The sequence below is a fragment of the Eucalyptus grandis genome, chromosome 5 (assembly GCF_016545825.1).
Source record: "Eucalyptus grandis isolate ANBG69807.140 chromosome 5, ASM1654582v1, whole genome shotgun sequence".
Classification (NCBI taxonomy): domain Eukaryota; kingdom Viridiplantae; phylum Streptophyta; class Magnoliopsida; order Myrtales; family Myrtaceae; genus Eucalyptus; species Eucalyptus grandis.
In genome coordinates this window covers 52,241,754-52,256,763 of record NC_052616.1, presented here as the reverse complement: position 1 = coordinate 52,256,763, position 15,010 = coordinate 52,241,754, and the positions used below count along the sequence as shown (strand labels likewise).

The 15,010-nt window shown below is 40.3% G+C and overlaps 2 protein-coding genes across 3 annotated transcripts; one reads left to right on the top strand and one right to left on the bottom strand.

Moving 5' to 3' along the window:
• The first annotated feature begins 299 nt into the window (after positions 1-299).
• On the top strand, positions 300-3,636 carry LOC104445486 (transcription factor bHLH112). 2 transcript variants are annotated; one of them, XM_039314106.1, is made up of 8 exons: positions 301-527; positions 645-918; positions 1,156-1,741; positions 1,839-1,952; positions 2,113-2,178; positions 2,293-2,358; positions 2,489-2,539; positions 2,909-3,636. In XM_039314106.1, the coding sequence occupies exons 2-8, from the start codon at positions 710-712 to the stop codon at positions 3,062-3,064; spliced, it is 1,248 nt and encodes a 415-aa protein (XP_039170040.1). In that variant the 5' UTR covers positions 301-527; positions 645-709; the 3' UTR covers positions 3,065-3,636. The 2 variants fall into 2 exon arrangements, with proteins under 2 accessions (XP_010057695.2, XP_039170040.1); XM_010059393.3 differs by having other exon boundaries at positions 300-918.
• Positions 3,637-11,478: 7,842 nt separating this feature from the next.
• Positions 11,479-14,902, bottom strand: LOC104447401 (G-type lectin S-receptor-like serine/threonine-protein kinase RKS1). Its single transcript, XM_039313860.1, has 7 exons — positions 13,657-14,902; positions 13,445-13,536; positions 13,061-13,219; positions 12,671-12,881; positions 12,314-12,551; positions 12,057-12,207; positions 11,479-11,945 (listed from the first exon to the last, which is right to left on the bottom strand). The coding sequence occupies exons 1-7, from the start codon at positions 14,900-14,902 to the stop codon at positions 11,646-11,648; spliced, it is 2,397 nt and encodes a 798-aa protein (XP_039169794.1). The 3' UTR covers positions 11,479-11,645.
• Between the last annotated feature and the right edge of the window lie 108 nt (positions 14,903-15,010).

The window sequence follows — 15,010 nt, the reverse complement described above, 5'->3', positions numbered from 1 at the left end:
GCAGGTACTTGTTTAGCTATGGTCAAATTGGGCCGAACTTTGCACAGTGAGTGTCTATAAAAGTTAAATGGGCACAGTATTGACCGTACACATCTAAACACATGGGATGAGCCGCTCTAACAATATAGTCAAGAAGTTATAATAAACAATTGAGCAGGAGAATGAGATAGGTACAAACCAAAAAAGTGAGAGAGAGAGAGAGAGAGAGAGAGAGAGAGAGAGAGAGAGAGAGAGAGAGAGTAAAATATGGAAAGCTAGCACAATTAAAGGGGAGGGAGAAAAAAAAATTGTTCCGATTCAAAAATTCCATCTCTCACTTGTCCAATCGTCCCCCTGAAATGTCAACCAGGTTCCGGTCTCTTCTCTTCCAATGTCCGCACTCTCACCATATCTCCTCACCGTTCTCTTCTTATATAAATAGTCCCTCACCCTTCTCATAATTCATTCTCATACACAATCAAGAAGAGAGAGAGAGAGAGAGAGAGAGAGAGAGACGAAAAGGAATAACAATATAGACAGCCACAAGGGTTAGTCGATATCCTAGTCCTATATTCATCACGTAAATTCGGCGATGGCAGAGAATTTCCAGGCCGGGATATGCGGCGAGAGCTGGTGGAGCTCACTCAGGGGCATGCCTTTCGCAGGTGGTGCATCAATATGCTTGGCGGCGGCCAACGATGGGGGAGGGTTTGGTTGGACGGCAGCCGACATGGCAATGAGCAACAAAGCGAGGTCTTCCGAGCACAATGATTTCTCGCTCTCCGATAGCTCCATGGTCTTCGAGAACAACCACTACAAGGCTCAGCCGCGGAGCGCCGTGCGTGGCTGCGGCAGAAGCGAACTGGTCGTCCCTGACTTGCTGGGCACAGGATTCGGGATTTCGTTGCCGGCGACGCCAGATTGGAACCAAGCTTTACTGTAAGTTTATCTTCTTGTCATGATGCTTTTTTAGATTTCCACTAAGTAGAGTCGAATTTGTAATGAAAGTTATCTCATGAGATCGTTTGATTTCAACCATACCATTATTAGATTGACATATGAGTCAACACAAGCATGTTCTTTCCTATTGATTTAGCTCATAACTATTCAAGCGTTGGCCAACTTGGATTCAACTAATAGAAAGAACTTGTGTTATAATTTGTGACCATTTCGCAGTGGTGGTGGTGGAAAATTTGCTCAGAGCAGTTATGGTTCAATATTGAACGAAGAAATGAGTTCAAGAATCCAGAAGGATTGGAGCCCCAAAAGCTATTCAAGTTGTGTGGTTGAAGATTCCTCCATGAATGGGTTTAAGCAAATAAATCAAGAATTCTCTTCGGACCAATCTGAACTGACTTCCATCACAACTAGCTCGACCACCGCGGCCACCTGTGAGGGTTTCTCAGCCGAGTTTGCAGTTGGATCAGGACTGTCCGGTGGGGGGTTGTATGGATTCCCTTTGATACAAAGCTTACTTGACGAGCCCTCGGATTTTCAACCCCAACATCAATCCCTCCTCACCACCGCAGCACGGTCGGTGAACAACTTCTCTCAAACCATGAACTCCAATGATCAATCGCCCCCTTCTTTTGCCAAACTGTCGTCCCTCTTGAAACCATCGTCGGTGAATCGCCAACCTAATAGGTTGCCGGTGTCTGACATCGCCATGGGTCCGACGCCAATGAACAGCTTGGATTGGACCACCGCGTCACCTCCTACGATATATGATAAAAAACCAAGCTGTGCTACACCAAACACCAAGGTACAGATCTTTACCCATTTGATCCGGAAGTTTTTTAAGTTATATACTCTTCAGTAGGTTTTATATTTACGGCTAGAGCGATTTTCCGATCATGTAGCGAAATTGCGATGATTCAAGGGAAGTGAATTCCGCTGTAAAGAAATCCAGCTCTACCGAACCCGGGTTCAAAAGGCCTAGAATTGAAACCCCGTCACCGTTGCCGACTTTTAAGGTGAGATGATAATTTTCTTGATTTTTGAAGTTCTTATTCTTGGAGGAGCAGCCAAGCTTGCAAGTGATGTCTTTTTCATTTATGGGGAAAGATTTCTGCAACTTGTTGGCACGAGAAAGTGAAGAGGAGGTAACCAGTTACTATCGCATTTTGTTATCAGGTTCGGAAAGAGAAGCTAGGGGACCGAATCACTGCGTTGCAGCAGTTGGTTTCACCTTTTGGAAAGGTGAATTATTGGATTTTTCCCCCACTTTTTGTTTTTAATTGTTTTTGCTGAATTTTTATTCTTGGTTAAGTACGTTAAGCTGGAAAAAAAGTTGATGTTTCATTGAATGTGCAGACTGATACGGCATCTGTTCTTCATGAAGCCATCGAATACATCAAGTTCTTACATGATCAAGTCCATGTAAGTACAGTAACCCCTTTTCCTTTCATGTGTTTTAGAAGTTAATCTTAAACTGGACATGGAGCTTTGACAAAAATACATTCGAAGCCAAGTAATGTTGATGGTTGGTCCTTTGTGTCTGTACTTTCAGGTTTTGAGTACTCCATACATGAGAAATGGAGCTTCCATTCAACATCAACAGGTAAATTAGCAAGGATAATTAAATTTCACATTAATTTCTTTGTGAGCTTTCTATTATCTAGTCTGGTGTACAGTACCTATGCCCAAATAAGTTGCACAATATTTAATAGGGGTGCCACAGGTTTCGAAAAGCTTTTCTTCTGCCACGTTTTGTCCTCTCTATTGTTCCAAATAGTTGATTAATTTGGATGACCATGGAGGAATTTAAAATAGTTCGATCGGGTCCTTTGCCATTCCCTTCCATTGTGGGGGTTAAAACGCTATCTTTATTCTCGTCTGATCATTCAATTCTTCAAAAGATTTATCAGACCATGGAGTAAATGAATAGTTCCATGAAGTAACACAGATGCATATTATATGGTTTTTGCAGGGTTGTGATAAACCGAAAGATTATGCATCAGAAGGGCCAAAGCAAGACCTGAAGAGCCGAGGGCTATGCTTAGTGCCAATCTCAAGCACATTCCCAGTGTCTCATGAGACCCCGGTTGATTTTTGGACTCCAACATTCGGAGGAAGTTTCAGATAGAGATAGAGAGAGAAGAGAAAGGCAAGCACCGAGTTGACTCGTTACATGGGTAGCTGACTCAACAGACCAACAAGGAAGAATCTGACCCCAACCCCGACAAAAAAGAAGGGTTCGAAAAAGATGTGTATACATAAACTTCAGTTTTAGTAAAGACAGAGAAGCTGCATTGCTTTTGTTTGGCTCTACCAATACGGGAAACCCCACAACAACATAAACAAAGAAAAAGCTAAACAAGCAAAAACAAATGTGCAAAAAAGATACATAACCGAAGAGAGAGAGAGGGAGAGAGAGATAATAAAGAGACAGTGATGGTCCACAAAAAAAGAGGAGAATGATGGGAGGCACGAAATGATTAGCAACCATTGGAGAGCAAGAAGAAGCAAAAGGAGGAGGAGGAGGAGGAGGAGGAGGGGAATATTGCTGAAAAAAGTTGTGGTTAGGAACAGGAACAGGTGTTAGATTTCAACCAGAAAAGCTGACCTTTATTGCAAAAGAAATTAGAATATTTCAGTTGTTAATATTATTGGCTTTAATCAAATGTTCGTAGTGGGAAGCTGAATTTAAGCAGGAAATGGGGTCTATTGATGTGCCTCTATTTTGTTCCTACTCACATCTTTTGTGCAATTGTCTTTGGTACCGCCTTTAATTAATCGGTTTCATTTGAAAAACTAAGAAGATGAGATGGAGCCACCATATGATTGCATATTCAAATGTTCAGTTCAAGATAATCAGGAGTGAACTGCGGACATTAAATTAACTCTATAATTGTCTGGAATGTGATGGTGGGAGTCATAGGACGGGCCACTGCTGCCTTACTTTTTAGGGTTTCTTGATAATATGAGAAATAACAATGAGAAGCATGCGCTTGTACATATCTTTTTGCGCATTTTAACGTGAGAAGCATGCAAAGTGTGGTTTTGATGGAGCATTGGAAGCATCACAATGAGATAACATCCCAATAAAACGTTACATCCGCGTCTAGTCGAGTTATAGGCAACTGGGAAATTATTGTAGACACGTGAGATTTTAACGTCTTAGATTTCATTTGATCGTCCTTCTATATGTACCATTTTCTTTTGGGCACCGTGCATTTGTCAGAATCTTACAGCGTGACAATCTAAGAAATATAAGATTACAACTGTGAACATCGAGACCATCGAGACCCGCTACAAAAGGTAAACGGGCGAAACTAAGTCTCATTGAATAAGCTTCGCTTTGATGTCACGAAATATTATTATATCATGAACATCCCCAGAGGGACACATCGAATGGGGATCAATTCATCAAATGTGTGTTTGTTTCGGAGAAAACTTCATCATTTTCTAAGAAAATGTTATCCCTTTTTCAGTTTTAAGTTAGAGAATTCATTTTCATTCAAGTCCTAAAACTTATTAAATTGGTACAATTGAGTCATTTCATTAACTCCGTCCATTTAAAATAATAGAAAATGCTAACATGGCTTCTTTTACTATTTTCTCTCTCCTACGTGACGATAACGTAGCTTAAGTCCTAATTTATTTAACCAAAATATTAATTAAATAAAATAAAAAGTGTTTCAAAAAAATAAAAATATAAGGAGAAAAAATGAAGCTATGGGCAAGGGTGGTAGACCCTTGTTGATGCCGTCCCCCTTGCTGGAAAGGGCCAGTAGGGGTCACTAGGGCCTTGGCTAGGGTCGATGACCCATGCCAATGGCAGGTGAGGACTCGCCGACCCTTGCTTAGATCTAGGCGAGGGTCATGGCCCTCCACCCAGATTTGGTCTCAAAACGATCTAGCGATTCTTGCTGAGGGCCACCACAGCTAGGCAAGGCTAGTGACCCTCACCTAGATCTAGGTGGAGGGCTATGACCCTCGCCTTGGGTGAGGGTTGCCGGGCCCTCGTTTGCCATCGGCAAGGGTTGTCAGCCTTGGTTGAGGCCTCGACGACCCCCGTTGGTGCTTGCCGAGCCCTCGTCAAAACCCTTTCTGGTGATGGGGTGGCCAACAACAAGGGCGGAAAAACTAGAATTAAATCTAAAACAACATTGTTTTAGCCTACTATTTCATGTTTCAGTCGCAACATCACCACATAGGAGAGAGAAAATATCAAAAAAAGCCACGTTAGTAATTTTCGTTGGTCAAATTGACAATATTAACTTAAGAACTTGATTGTACAAATTTAATAAATTTTAAGACTTAATTACACTTTTTATAAATTTTAGAACTCAATTATACATTCGTGACAAGTTTTAGAACTTATAGTGAATATATCCCTACAAAATTATAAAAATAATACAGGACAAAGAATTCAAATAAAAAGGGCATTTTTGAAAAACCCAAAATCGACCTGGCTTTAGGACTACAACTACTTTATAAGGTGATGGATACTTACGATATAAAGGAAAATATTTTTGTGGAAATCATTTTTAAGGAAATTGTTATTCCTACATCAGATAGGAAATTCTTTCACCTTACTTTAAACATACTCATTTTCTTTGACCAGAAATGATTTTCTGTTGACTAATTATTTTTAGTAAACTAAATATATGAAAGTGCGGAAAACTAATTTGCGGATTTTTTTTTTCATTCAAACAAAAACACCCTTACTATGTATTAGAAAGGGTTTTTCCCTACACTAATTTCTTTAGAGCAATGATGTGATAATATGCCTCCAACCATAAAAAGAACGTACTTTATGTGACATTCTTAAATTATCTCACTTGAATATTTTCCGTTTTGGCTTGTCCTATGTCAAGCCTCATGATTTTGTCCTTTGGTGTATAAGTAAATACCTTCTCAAGAGGTCTCCCATCTTGTGGGTGTTCCCACCTGAGCACACTTAACTTTGGAGTTAAGAATTGCCCTTACGTCAAAAGTCGTCTCGGTGAATTAATTCTAGTTTTCACATATATATATCTCTAAATCCCTCTTCCTTATTTGGTGCACAGTTTGGTTCATTTATGCCCCTTTTACTATCCTAAAAGACTATTAGGAGTTGCTCCTTTTCCAAATCCTCTAACCCCATCGACCATTCTTGGCCCTCGTTAAACCAGGTTGTTATAAGCCCACTAGCTTTTGCATGGTTCGTTGCTAAACCATACACCCATAAGAGGGGGTCTCGCTTTCAGACCATATCGTGCCATCCCTGATCAATGCATACTTTAGTTCATTCTTACCCTCTTTGCCATCCTAGAAACCTACCAAGAGTTGTTCCTTATCCTCCAGCTCTGGTGACCACTCCTCGTTTTTGTCGGATTGGGTCATTATAGGTCCACTAGCTTCTGCGTGACTTGCCCTTGAACCATACACCTACAAGAGGGGGTTCCACTCTAATACCATATTATGACATCCCTAAATTAACTCAATTGGGGTATTATTTACTTTGGCTTATCCCATATTAAGTCTCATGATTTTGTCTTTTGGCGTTCAGGTAAACACTTTTCCAGTTGGTCACTCATCCTAGGAGTGCTCCCACTTGAACACACTTAATTTTGAACTTCCAAAGTTAAGTATTGCCATTATGCTAAAAGACACCTCCATAAGTTAATTTCACTTTTTCCATTTATATCTCATAATCGTTCTCCTTCCGTTTCATGATAGATGGATTCATTTTTGCTCCCTTCACTATCCTATAAGATTGTCATGAGTTGCTCTTTATCTAGGCCCTCTACCCTAGTGATCATTCTTCCGGCGACCATTTCCCACTCTCATTGGGCTGAGTCGTTACACTTTCAAGGCAAGTTCCAATGTTCACTTGGTAATATATTTTAGTTGAATTATTTAGAGACTATTTGGTACAGATTTCTCTTTGCAGCTTAAGTTGTGAAAAAGGGTGTTGTACCTTTCAAATTGTTTGGTAAACGTACACCTCAACAATTACAAAATCTCTAAAGTTATAGCAATTTTTATGAAGTTGCCTCTTTGACCTTTGAGGTGCTGTAATTTTAAAAACTGTATTACTAAACTTATTATATAGAGCATTTCACAGTACGACTACAGATTAACACGGTTACAGTTTAGCTACAACTACACCAAACTTATCATTCAGGTGAGCACTGATGTTTCTCTCTTTGCTCCTCCCAGATGAGTAGAGAAGAGCATAAAAGAGTTTCCTAAAACAATTACGAGACTCTTGATAAATCAAAGCTTCAAACAGACTTGTCCTCGCCCCTATCGCCATGTCGAGCCCACCACTGCATGGCACGACCATCCCCGACTTTCACATGCCGTCACCACTGCAAAATTCACGCTTTGATCACTCGCCTCTATCGTCACAGCATGACCACTCTTCTCCTCGCCTCTACGATTACAACACGACGATTGCTATTCTCCCTTAGATCCGAAGCATGATGCGTGCAGTGACCGTGTGAGAGTCAAGATGGTGGCAGCATGCGATGGTGGGCTCGGCATGGGTTAGGGGCAAGGATGAGTCTACTTGAAGCTTTGAGGTATCAAGAGAGTTTGAAAATTATTTCAGGAGCCATGTTCTCTTATGCGCATCTTTGCTCATTTTGGTCGAGCCAAAGAAAAAAAAAATACTTCAAGTTGCAACAAAAGATCTCAACTTAATGACGTTGGGATAGTGAAATATTGCCACGAAGAAATAAAGAGAGACAGTTAAAAAGTTTAAATTTTAATTTAAGGTTATTTTGGCCCACTACCTACAAAGGGGTGATTTTAATAGTAAATGGGGTTGAAATAACGCCTCTAATCTATAAGTGTATTTTTATTCTCCGATCATTGTTTGTCAACGTAAGTGTTGTCTCATTGAAACTGACTGCTTGCACATGTTGGTGCAATTAACGATGCTTCTGGGGATTTTATTCTTTGTTTTACATGGGCCTATCATAAATAAATCTAATTGATGCATATAATACAGATTGCCAAAGATTAGACATACGAGCAAACACTTTAAGTCCATGAAGAAGCTTAAAATAGAAGACTCAAATGAGACAACTGACAAGTGACTAATCATGAATAATGAACATCAAATAATTATTAAAATATCTTATTTATTAGAATCTTCCGGCGCCAGCTTTATCATCATCCCCACCCCCCTCTTTTTGGGGTGACTTTTGGAATTAAACGACCTATCATTTTTATACAATTAATTACTGTCTAAAGCATCGGGATCAGTATTTCTTTTCTCTTCCGAGTAGTGCAATTCACGGAATTCAATTCTTTCTTTTTCTTTTTTCATAGTTCCCTTACATCAACTTTCGATCAGGTCATGAACATCAACTTTAGATCTTACAAATTTTAGCCACCATCAAGTTACCATCTATTGATGCCACTAAAAATGCGACACTTCATTCTAAATTTTTACACACATACACACACTCCCTCTATGTGTGTTTCCACTTAATGAGAGCCGGATTTGGATGCCAATTGAACTGAAATCCATCGCAAAGTTGTTATTTTTTATAAGACGAATAAAAGTTCGTTCAGAATAGGGACCCATCCTAAAATTGATAGTTTTTTATGAGAGAAAAAGAGTTTAGGTCAGAATTGGAATTCAACCTAATATCGATGCATTTTAAGAGAATGTTACTTTTTTTCCTAGTCTAATTAAATGAAAAGATGATTTATAGAAAGAATAATGAAAAGGGGGGAAAGAAACAGCATCTTGGTATCATTGTCGTGTTAAATAAAGTAGGACTCAAAGTCGCTGTCCAAGCAGCTACAATTATATATGCTTTGTTGGGAGAGACTTTGCCTTTACTTTGTCTTGGCTAATCAGTGGCATAACAACGCTGAGTTTGTAGCTTCTACGGCAAGCTTGTTTCTTGAAAAAAGGGTTTTATCTTTCTCTTTGTACCTTTGAATCTGATCCATTAGGTCTCGTTCCAAACACATTTTTTTTTTAATTATGCTCGAGGAGGATCTGCATGACTCCAAATGGGATTTTACTTTAGGAATTCAATAGTATAAAATGGCAGTGTAAATATTTCTAAAAATTCTGATGCTGCATGTATAACACTGTCTCAACTAATTTGTGTAAATTAATTTTTTTTTTCACGTGCAAAAGAAAAATATTACTCCCTCCCTCCCTCCCCCACCCCACTCTTTCATCATTAATTTTCATATATGGAGGGTGATTTTGGCATCTTTGTTGTATGTTAATGTTGTAGCTCCCATTTGGCTCGTTATGTCATATTCGTCCTACGCATGTGGAGTACATATACGAGTCCCATGCGAATCCATAAAATCTAACGGGCTTTGTTAGCATAACAGTTTTTGAGACACCGTGAGAATAACACTCTATTGTGAGTGACAAATTTTTAAAAAATGCGTCCCACAACAATTTATAATTATTTGTGATTTAGAATAAACTATTATTTTACAGTATATTAAAGATTATCACACAATCAATTCTAAAATCTAACGGTTCAAATTCAACTTAGTAAACATAATACATTCACTAAATAGCTATGTGACGCAAAGCATAAAGTACTCGGCGGCTTTGGTTTAGTACTCAGGTGTGTTTAGCTACATCCTTGGGTTAAATTTTTTTAAGATTACTGTGTTCACAAAAAAGAGCACAAGCCCATTAGCCCATGTCTTTGCCTTATATAAAAAAAAAAAATTCATTAAAAAACTCTTTTCTTTCATTTGCATTTGTTAATACACGAGAAATCGAATCCGTATCGTATTCTTGAACAACACATCAAGGCCATTCCTTCAATCATTAAAACAAGTTCCACGGGATTCACTAAAGCCTTGTTTCCTATTGGTAAGCTTGCAAGTACAATAACTATAAATTTATCTGAAACGATCTAATCGGTCTTGGGACCTATTTTCACACGATTTGACACGAATTTGCTAACAGTAAAGCATTTGGAAGGCACACCCTCCCGTTAGAGTGTACTGCATTTTTACCCCTTTATATTTGTACAGTTGTCTCAATCAATCGCATACAATTTTTATTTCTCGCGGAATCTGAGTACCAGTGTCTTCATGAGAAAATCTATAAGCACCTCGAGTCGCACGAGGCAAAGGACTAAAAGGTGAGAATGCTATTTCTTCAATGGGAAAAGTACCAAAATAGTTCTAAACATTTTGTATTGATACCAATTTAATCCTAAACTTTTTAATTGGACCAATTTAGTCCTAAACATTTTCACATTGATACCAATTCAGTCCATCTAACTAATTTAAGTCAGAAATTGCTGATGTGGCCGCTCATTGTCTTATGTGGCGCCACGTGAACAAATTTTATAATTTGTTTATATTTTTTTTTTCAGATTTTTTAAATTATTATTTTTTTTTTTTCTTTTTTTTATCTTTTCTCCTTACCCCTTGGCTGATGAGGTCGTCGGCCATCCGACCATTGCAAACCACAAGCTAGTCGGGGGCCGGGGCAAGGGGCCCCGGGGCCTCCCCAGCCACTGGCGAGGGCCACTACGCCCTTGTTGACCACAAGTGAGGGTGTCGGCCCTTGCCCAAATCCAGGTGAGGGCGTAGCAACCCTAGCTCGTGGCAAGCGAGGGTGTGGCGGCCCTCGCCCACCACGAGCAAGGGTTGCTGCACCCTCGCCTGTGGCTGACGAGGGCACAGATGCCCTCGCTGGCCAACGGGCGAGGGTTTTGGCCCTTGCCAAGATCTGGGCGGGGGCTGACACCCTCGCTTGTGGCTGGTGAGGGTGCGGTGGCCCTTGCTAGTGGCCGGTGAGGGTGTGGGGCCCCTTGCCTCGACCAGCCTATGGCCGGCGATGGTTAACTAGTTGGTGACCTCGCTGGCCAAGGGGTAAGGAGTAAAAAAAAAAAAAAAAAAAGGAAAAAATGAAATTTTTTTTAAAATCTGAAAAATATTAAAAAATTATAAAATTTGTTCATGTGGCGCCACATAAGACCGTCGCCGCCATGTCATCAATTTCCGGCTTAAATTAGCCAGATATACTGAATTTGTACCAATATGAAAATGTTTAGTATTAAATTGATCCAATTAAAAAGTTTAGGACTGAATTGGTACCGATACAAAAAGTTTAGGACTATTTTGATACTTTTCCCTTTCTTCAATATTGCCAAATAGATGAGTAACTGTGCTAGCTATTTTCTTATTACTGAAGGTGAGCGTTCATGCATGTAATTCACGCGCTTTAGAATCTGTCTAGCCTGAAGCTAGGATTGGGGTTATTTGCGCAATGTAGATAAAAATAGGTTATCGATATTGAGGTTTACAAGGTATAAACGGTCCATTTGTTTGGGCACGGAATGATGGAATCGTTCTTTGGATCAAAATGAGCTAGTACCAGTACGATGTAATTGTTCAAACAAGCACTAAATCCGAACAAATTATGAAACTCATTTGAATCTTTCATCACCAGCATCTCCTATCACTAATGTCTAATCTGTTGACACAAGTATTTGACTCCTCTTGTTGCCTAGAATAGTTGAACTCCTTTTTAGCAGAAGTTACAATACTGACCTGGCAACTTCTTAGCATCTGAGGAGCATTCCTAGTATTTTTTTTTCTTGGCTACATGGGAACCTCTGTCGATCCAGTATAGGGACCCTTTTCTTAAAGGTGGTTCGAGCGTTTTGTGGCCTTTATCTGACTGGAAAGGTAGGATGATAAAACGATGGTCACATCAAGTACAATTATCGACCATCAAGCTCAGTTATGGTTACCTCGTTCGCAGAAGCTCCAGCAATGGGTGGAAGGTCAAGAATGTTGCCGCTTCCTTTCAGAATGAATGCAGGCTTATCAGGAGAGGCAAGAGCTGCCTCATTACCCAACATGAAGACAATGTCCATCATGTTTGGCCGGTGTGCTGCACGTTCTTGTACGCACAGTAAGCCGATTTGGATGCTTCTTGAAACCTGACGAGTGTTATAGGGTTGGGCCATCAATGAATCAACTATTTCGGAGGATATTCCTTCTTTCCATAAGTTCCAAACCTACAAAAGTTGAAGGTAACAACATCTTAGAGAGATTAAGCAATGAAATTTGATTTCAAGAAGCAGTAGAAGGTAAATTGGGCGAAGGAATTTTTCATCCTATGTCCTTACATGTGCAATGAGATTCAGACATCCACTGTCACTGTAGAAATCAGTGTTCCTCTTGCCACTGACTATTTCTAGTAATATGACACCAAAGCTGAAAACATCAGACTTGGTTGAGTATAATCCTTGCATTGCGTATTCTGGAGACATATAACCACTACAAAAAATTGGACAACATGAAAATATCAGGGCATCTAATTAGTTTGTATCTCTCCCTTATGGAGTGCTTGGATGACAAGGGTAAGCAGTATTAAATAACTTACTATGTTCCGACCACCTTGTTTGTATTTGCTTGGATCTGGTCTTCTGCAAACATCTTAGCCATCCCAAAATCGGAAATTTTTGGATTCATTGCGGCATCAAGTAGGACATTGCTAGCTTTGAGGTCTCGATGTATGATTCTATGTCTTGAATCTTGGTGAAGATATAAAACTCCTCGGGCAATTCCAAGAATAATTTTGAAACGTTGGTTCCAATCAAGGGTTGTCCTTTTTGCTTCATCTGTGACCCAAAGCCGGAAAAAAGAATTCACCGACCGTTATGTCATGAAATCGATGCCAATGGTGAGGCATTTCAACAATTAGATTAACATGAAGAGGAAAAAGAAGGAAAGGCCATACTGAAAATGAAGCAATCCAAACTTTTGTTAGGCAAGTACTCGTAGATTAACATCCTCTCGTCTAGACTGATGCAACAGCTCAAAAGCCTCACGAGATTCCTGTGTTGGAGTTTGGCTATAAGCATCACTTCGTTCTTGAATTCTTGACACCCTTGTCCTGAACTCTTCGATAATCTCTTCACAGCTACTTCCTGTCCACTGGCCAACCGCCCCTGAAATATCGTCTTGCCTTAAGACATATCCATGAAAACTACTTTGTTACCTTGTTTCTCAGTTCAGGCTTTCTTAAGGAAACCCAATTGTTGACCTCATACGTCAACCATCTTGGACAACTGAGACTAAAGCAGAAAGGGAGATTAAATGAGTTTAGTGTTAGGACATGGTATAGTACCTTGTAGACTGGACCGAATCCTCCTTGTCCAAGCTTGTTCGTTGAGGCGAAATTGTCTGTGGCAGCTTTAATTGTGGTGATATCTAAAAGAGGTAATTCTTGATCTTCTGTTGTTCCTTCTAGCTCCTTGCCAACCTCAGAGCCTGTCACACAAAGGAACTTTGAAACAGTATGACTCAAGACTAATTGTCATTTGTCCTGACAAGCGTCTGTGGCTTCATAAGACCCAAATCCTCAAGTAGCTAAAAGCGCCAGAAGTTTAGTGCGACACATGTATATATCTGGTTTTAAAAGAGGCAAAAGAAGGGTCTGTAGTGTGGACATATGAGAAAAATGCAGATTATTCTTACCTTTTCTTTTCTTTTTCACGAGCACAATAGATACCGCAAGAGAGATTATTGCTGCAGCAGAAACTAACCCTATCGAGGTGGCTAACACCTTTTTCCTCGAAAGAAATCCATTCTTCTGAAACTCAGCTGAGAGGAGAAACTTTTAGTCGATCTATCATATGAGATTGTGCGACTGCAATCACATAATAGCAGTGACAAAAATTTAAGCAAATTAGAATGTTAACTGATTTTCCCTTTTAGGATTACCCAATACAAGTGCATCCACGCGCACGTATAAGTCTCGTCCTAGACCTGGGACCTCTCTTGTATCCATCAAGTCTCCATACCACATCAAGCATCCTCTTCCTCCTCTCGTAAAATCTGCATCTGCATAGGCCGTGCATGAACAATTCCTCATGCATTCACTTTCGCACTCCCTCAAAGTCATATTCATATCAAAAGATGCGGCTGAAGTGTCTGGCACTTTTACATCAGCTACTTTTACGAACCCTTCACCATTCCGGCAAACTGATTCTTGATTCTTCCTGATGCACCCACCTGAACTGTCTCTCATGCTCCAATCGTTCGGGGACTTAGGGGTAAACCCGGGTAGGCACTTGCACGCAATATCAGAATAACAGTTTCCATTGGCACCACAATACCCATAGAAGTCACATTGGGCCACTGGTTTGGTGAAAAGATTGACCCACTCGCTCTTATTTTCGGCCCACCTGAACAGTTGCATGCTTCCGGACTCTTGAACCACTGCCCTCACAAAGATCGACGAGTTAATTACATTTGACGTCTGGACGACCTCATTGGCATCAATTACGAAAATAAAGTTGAACCATGAGATCATACTCCATACGCCGATCCAGGGGCACGGTTGCCACAACGGGACCTTATTTTTGAACAAGGTTAAGTGCGGAAAACCATTGGGGTTGATCATTAAATAAGTCGTTCCTGTTCCGGGGTCATCCTGAGACTTCCAAGATGTAAGGATTCTATTTAGGCCACTGGTGCGGTTGAGCCCGAGTTTCATGGAGGGGAGAAAAGTATTGGTCGGATGGTCAAAACTCTGCCATAGGATTGAACTTTTCTTGCTATCCTGAAACAGAACAAGATTACCCGAATCCAAAAGTTGAGCTACGCACTCAGTTGCCACTGACGATAACGAAAGATTGCTGCCCCAAACAAAGATTCTTCTCTTTGTGTCGTAGAGTACGAGATTCCCCAGATTGTCGATACTGAGATGTCCCGAAGTATCTTTGACGGGGTTGTCCCGGTTGGCGACCCACACCACCGTTTTCTCGGGAATTTTATTGTACCATAACCCTAAGTACCTATGGCTAGAATTGCCAGGGCTAAAGAAGCCAAGAGCAAAATCTCCACCACTGGAGATCAACACATCGACATCTCTGATAGAGCTCTCTCTAGTAATCAGGTCAGTGGAAATGCACTCCCTATAAAGAACTGCTGATATAATTAAATGGAGAAGATTGATAGGCCACATGAGAAAATGAAAAAGTAGACAATAGCGTGAATCAAAATGCAGTACTAGATGGGGATTTCGCTATTTCTTGCCCTCTCTTCTAATGGGTGATCACTTTTGTGAGAGAAG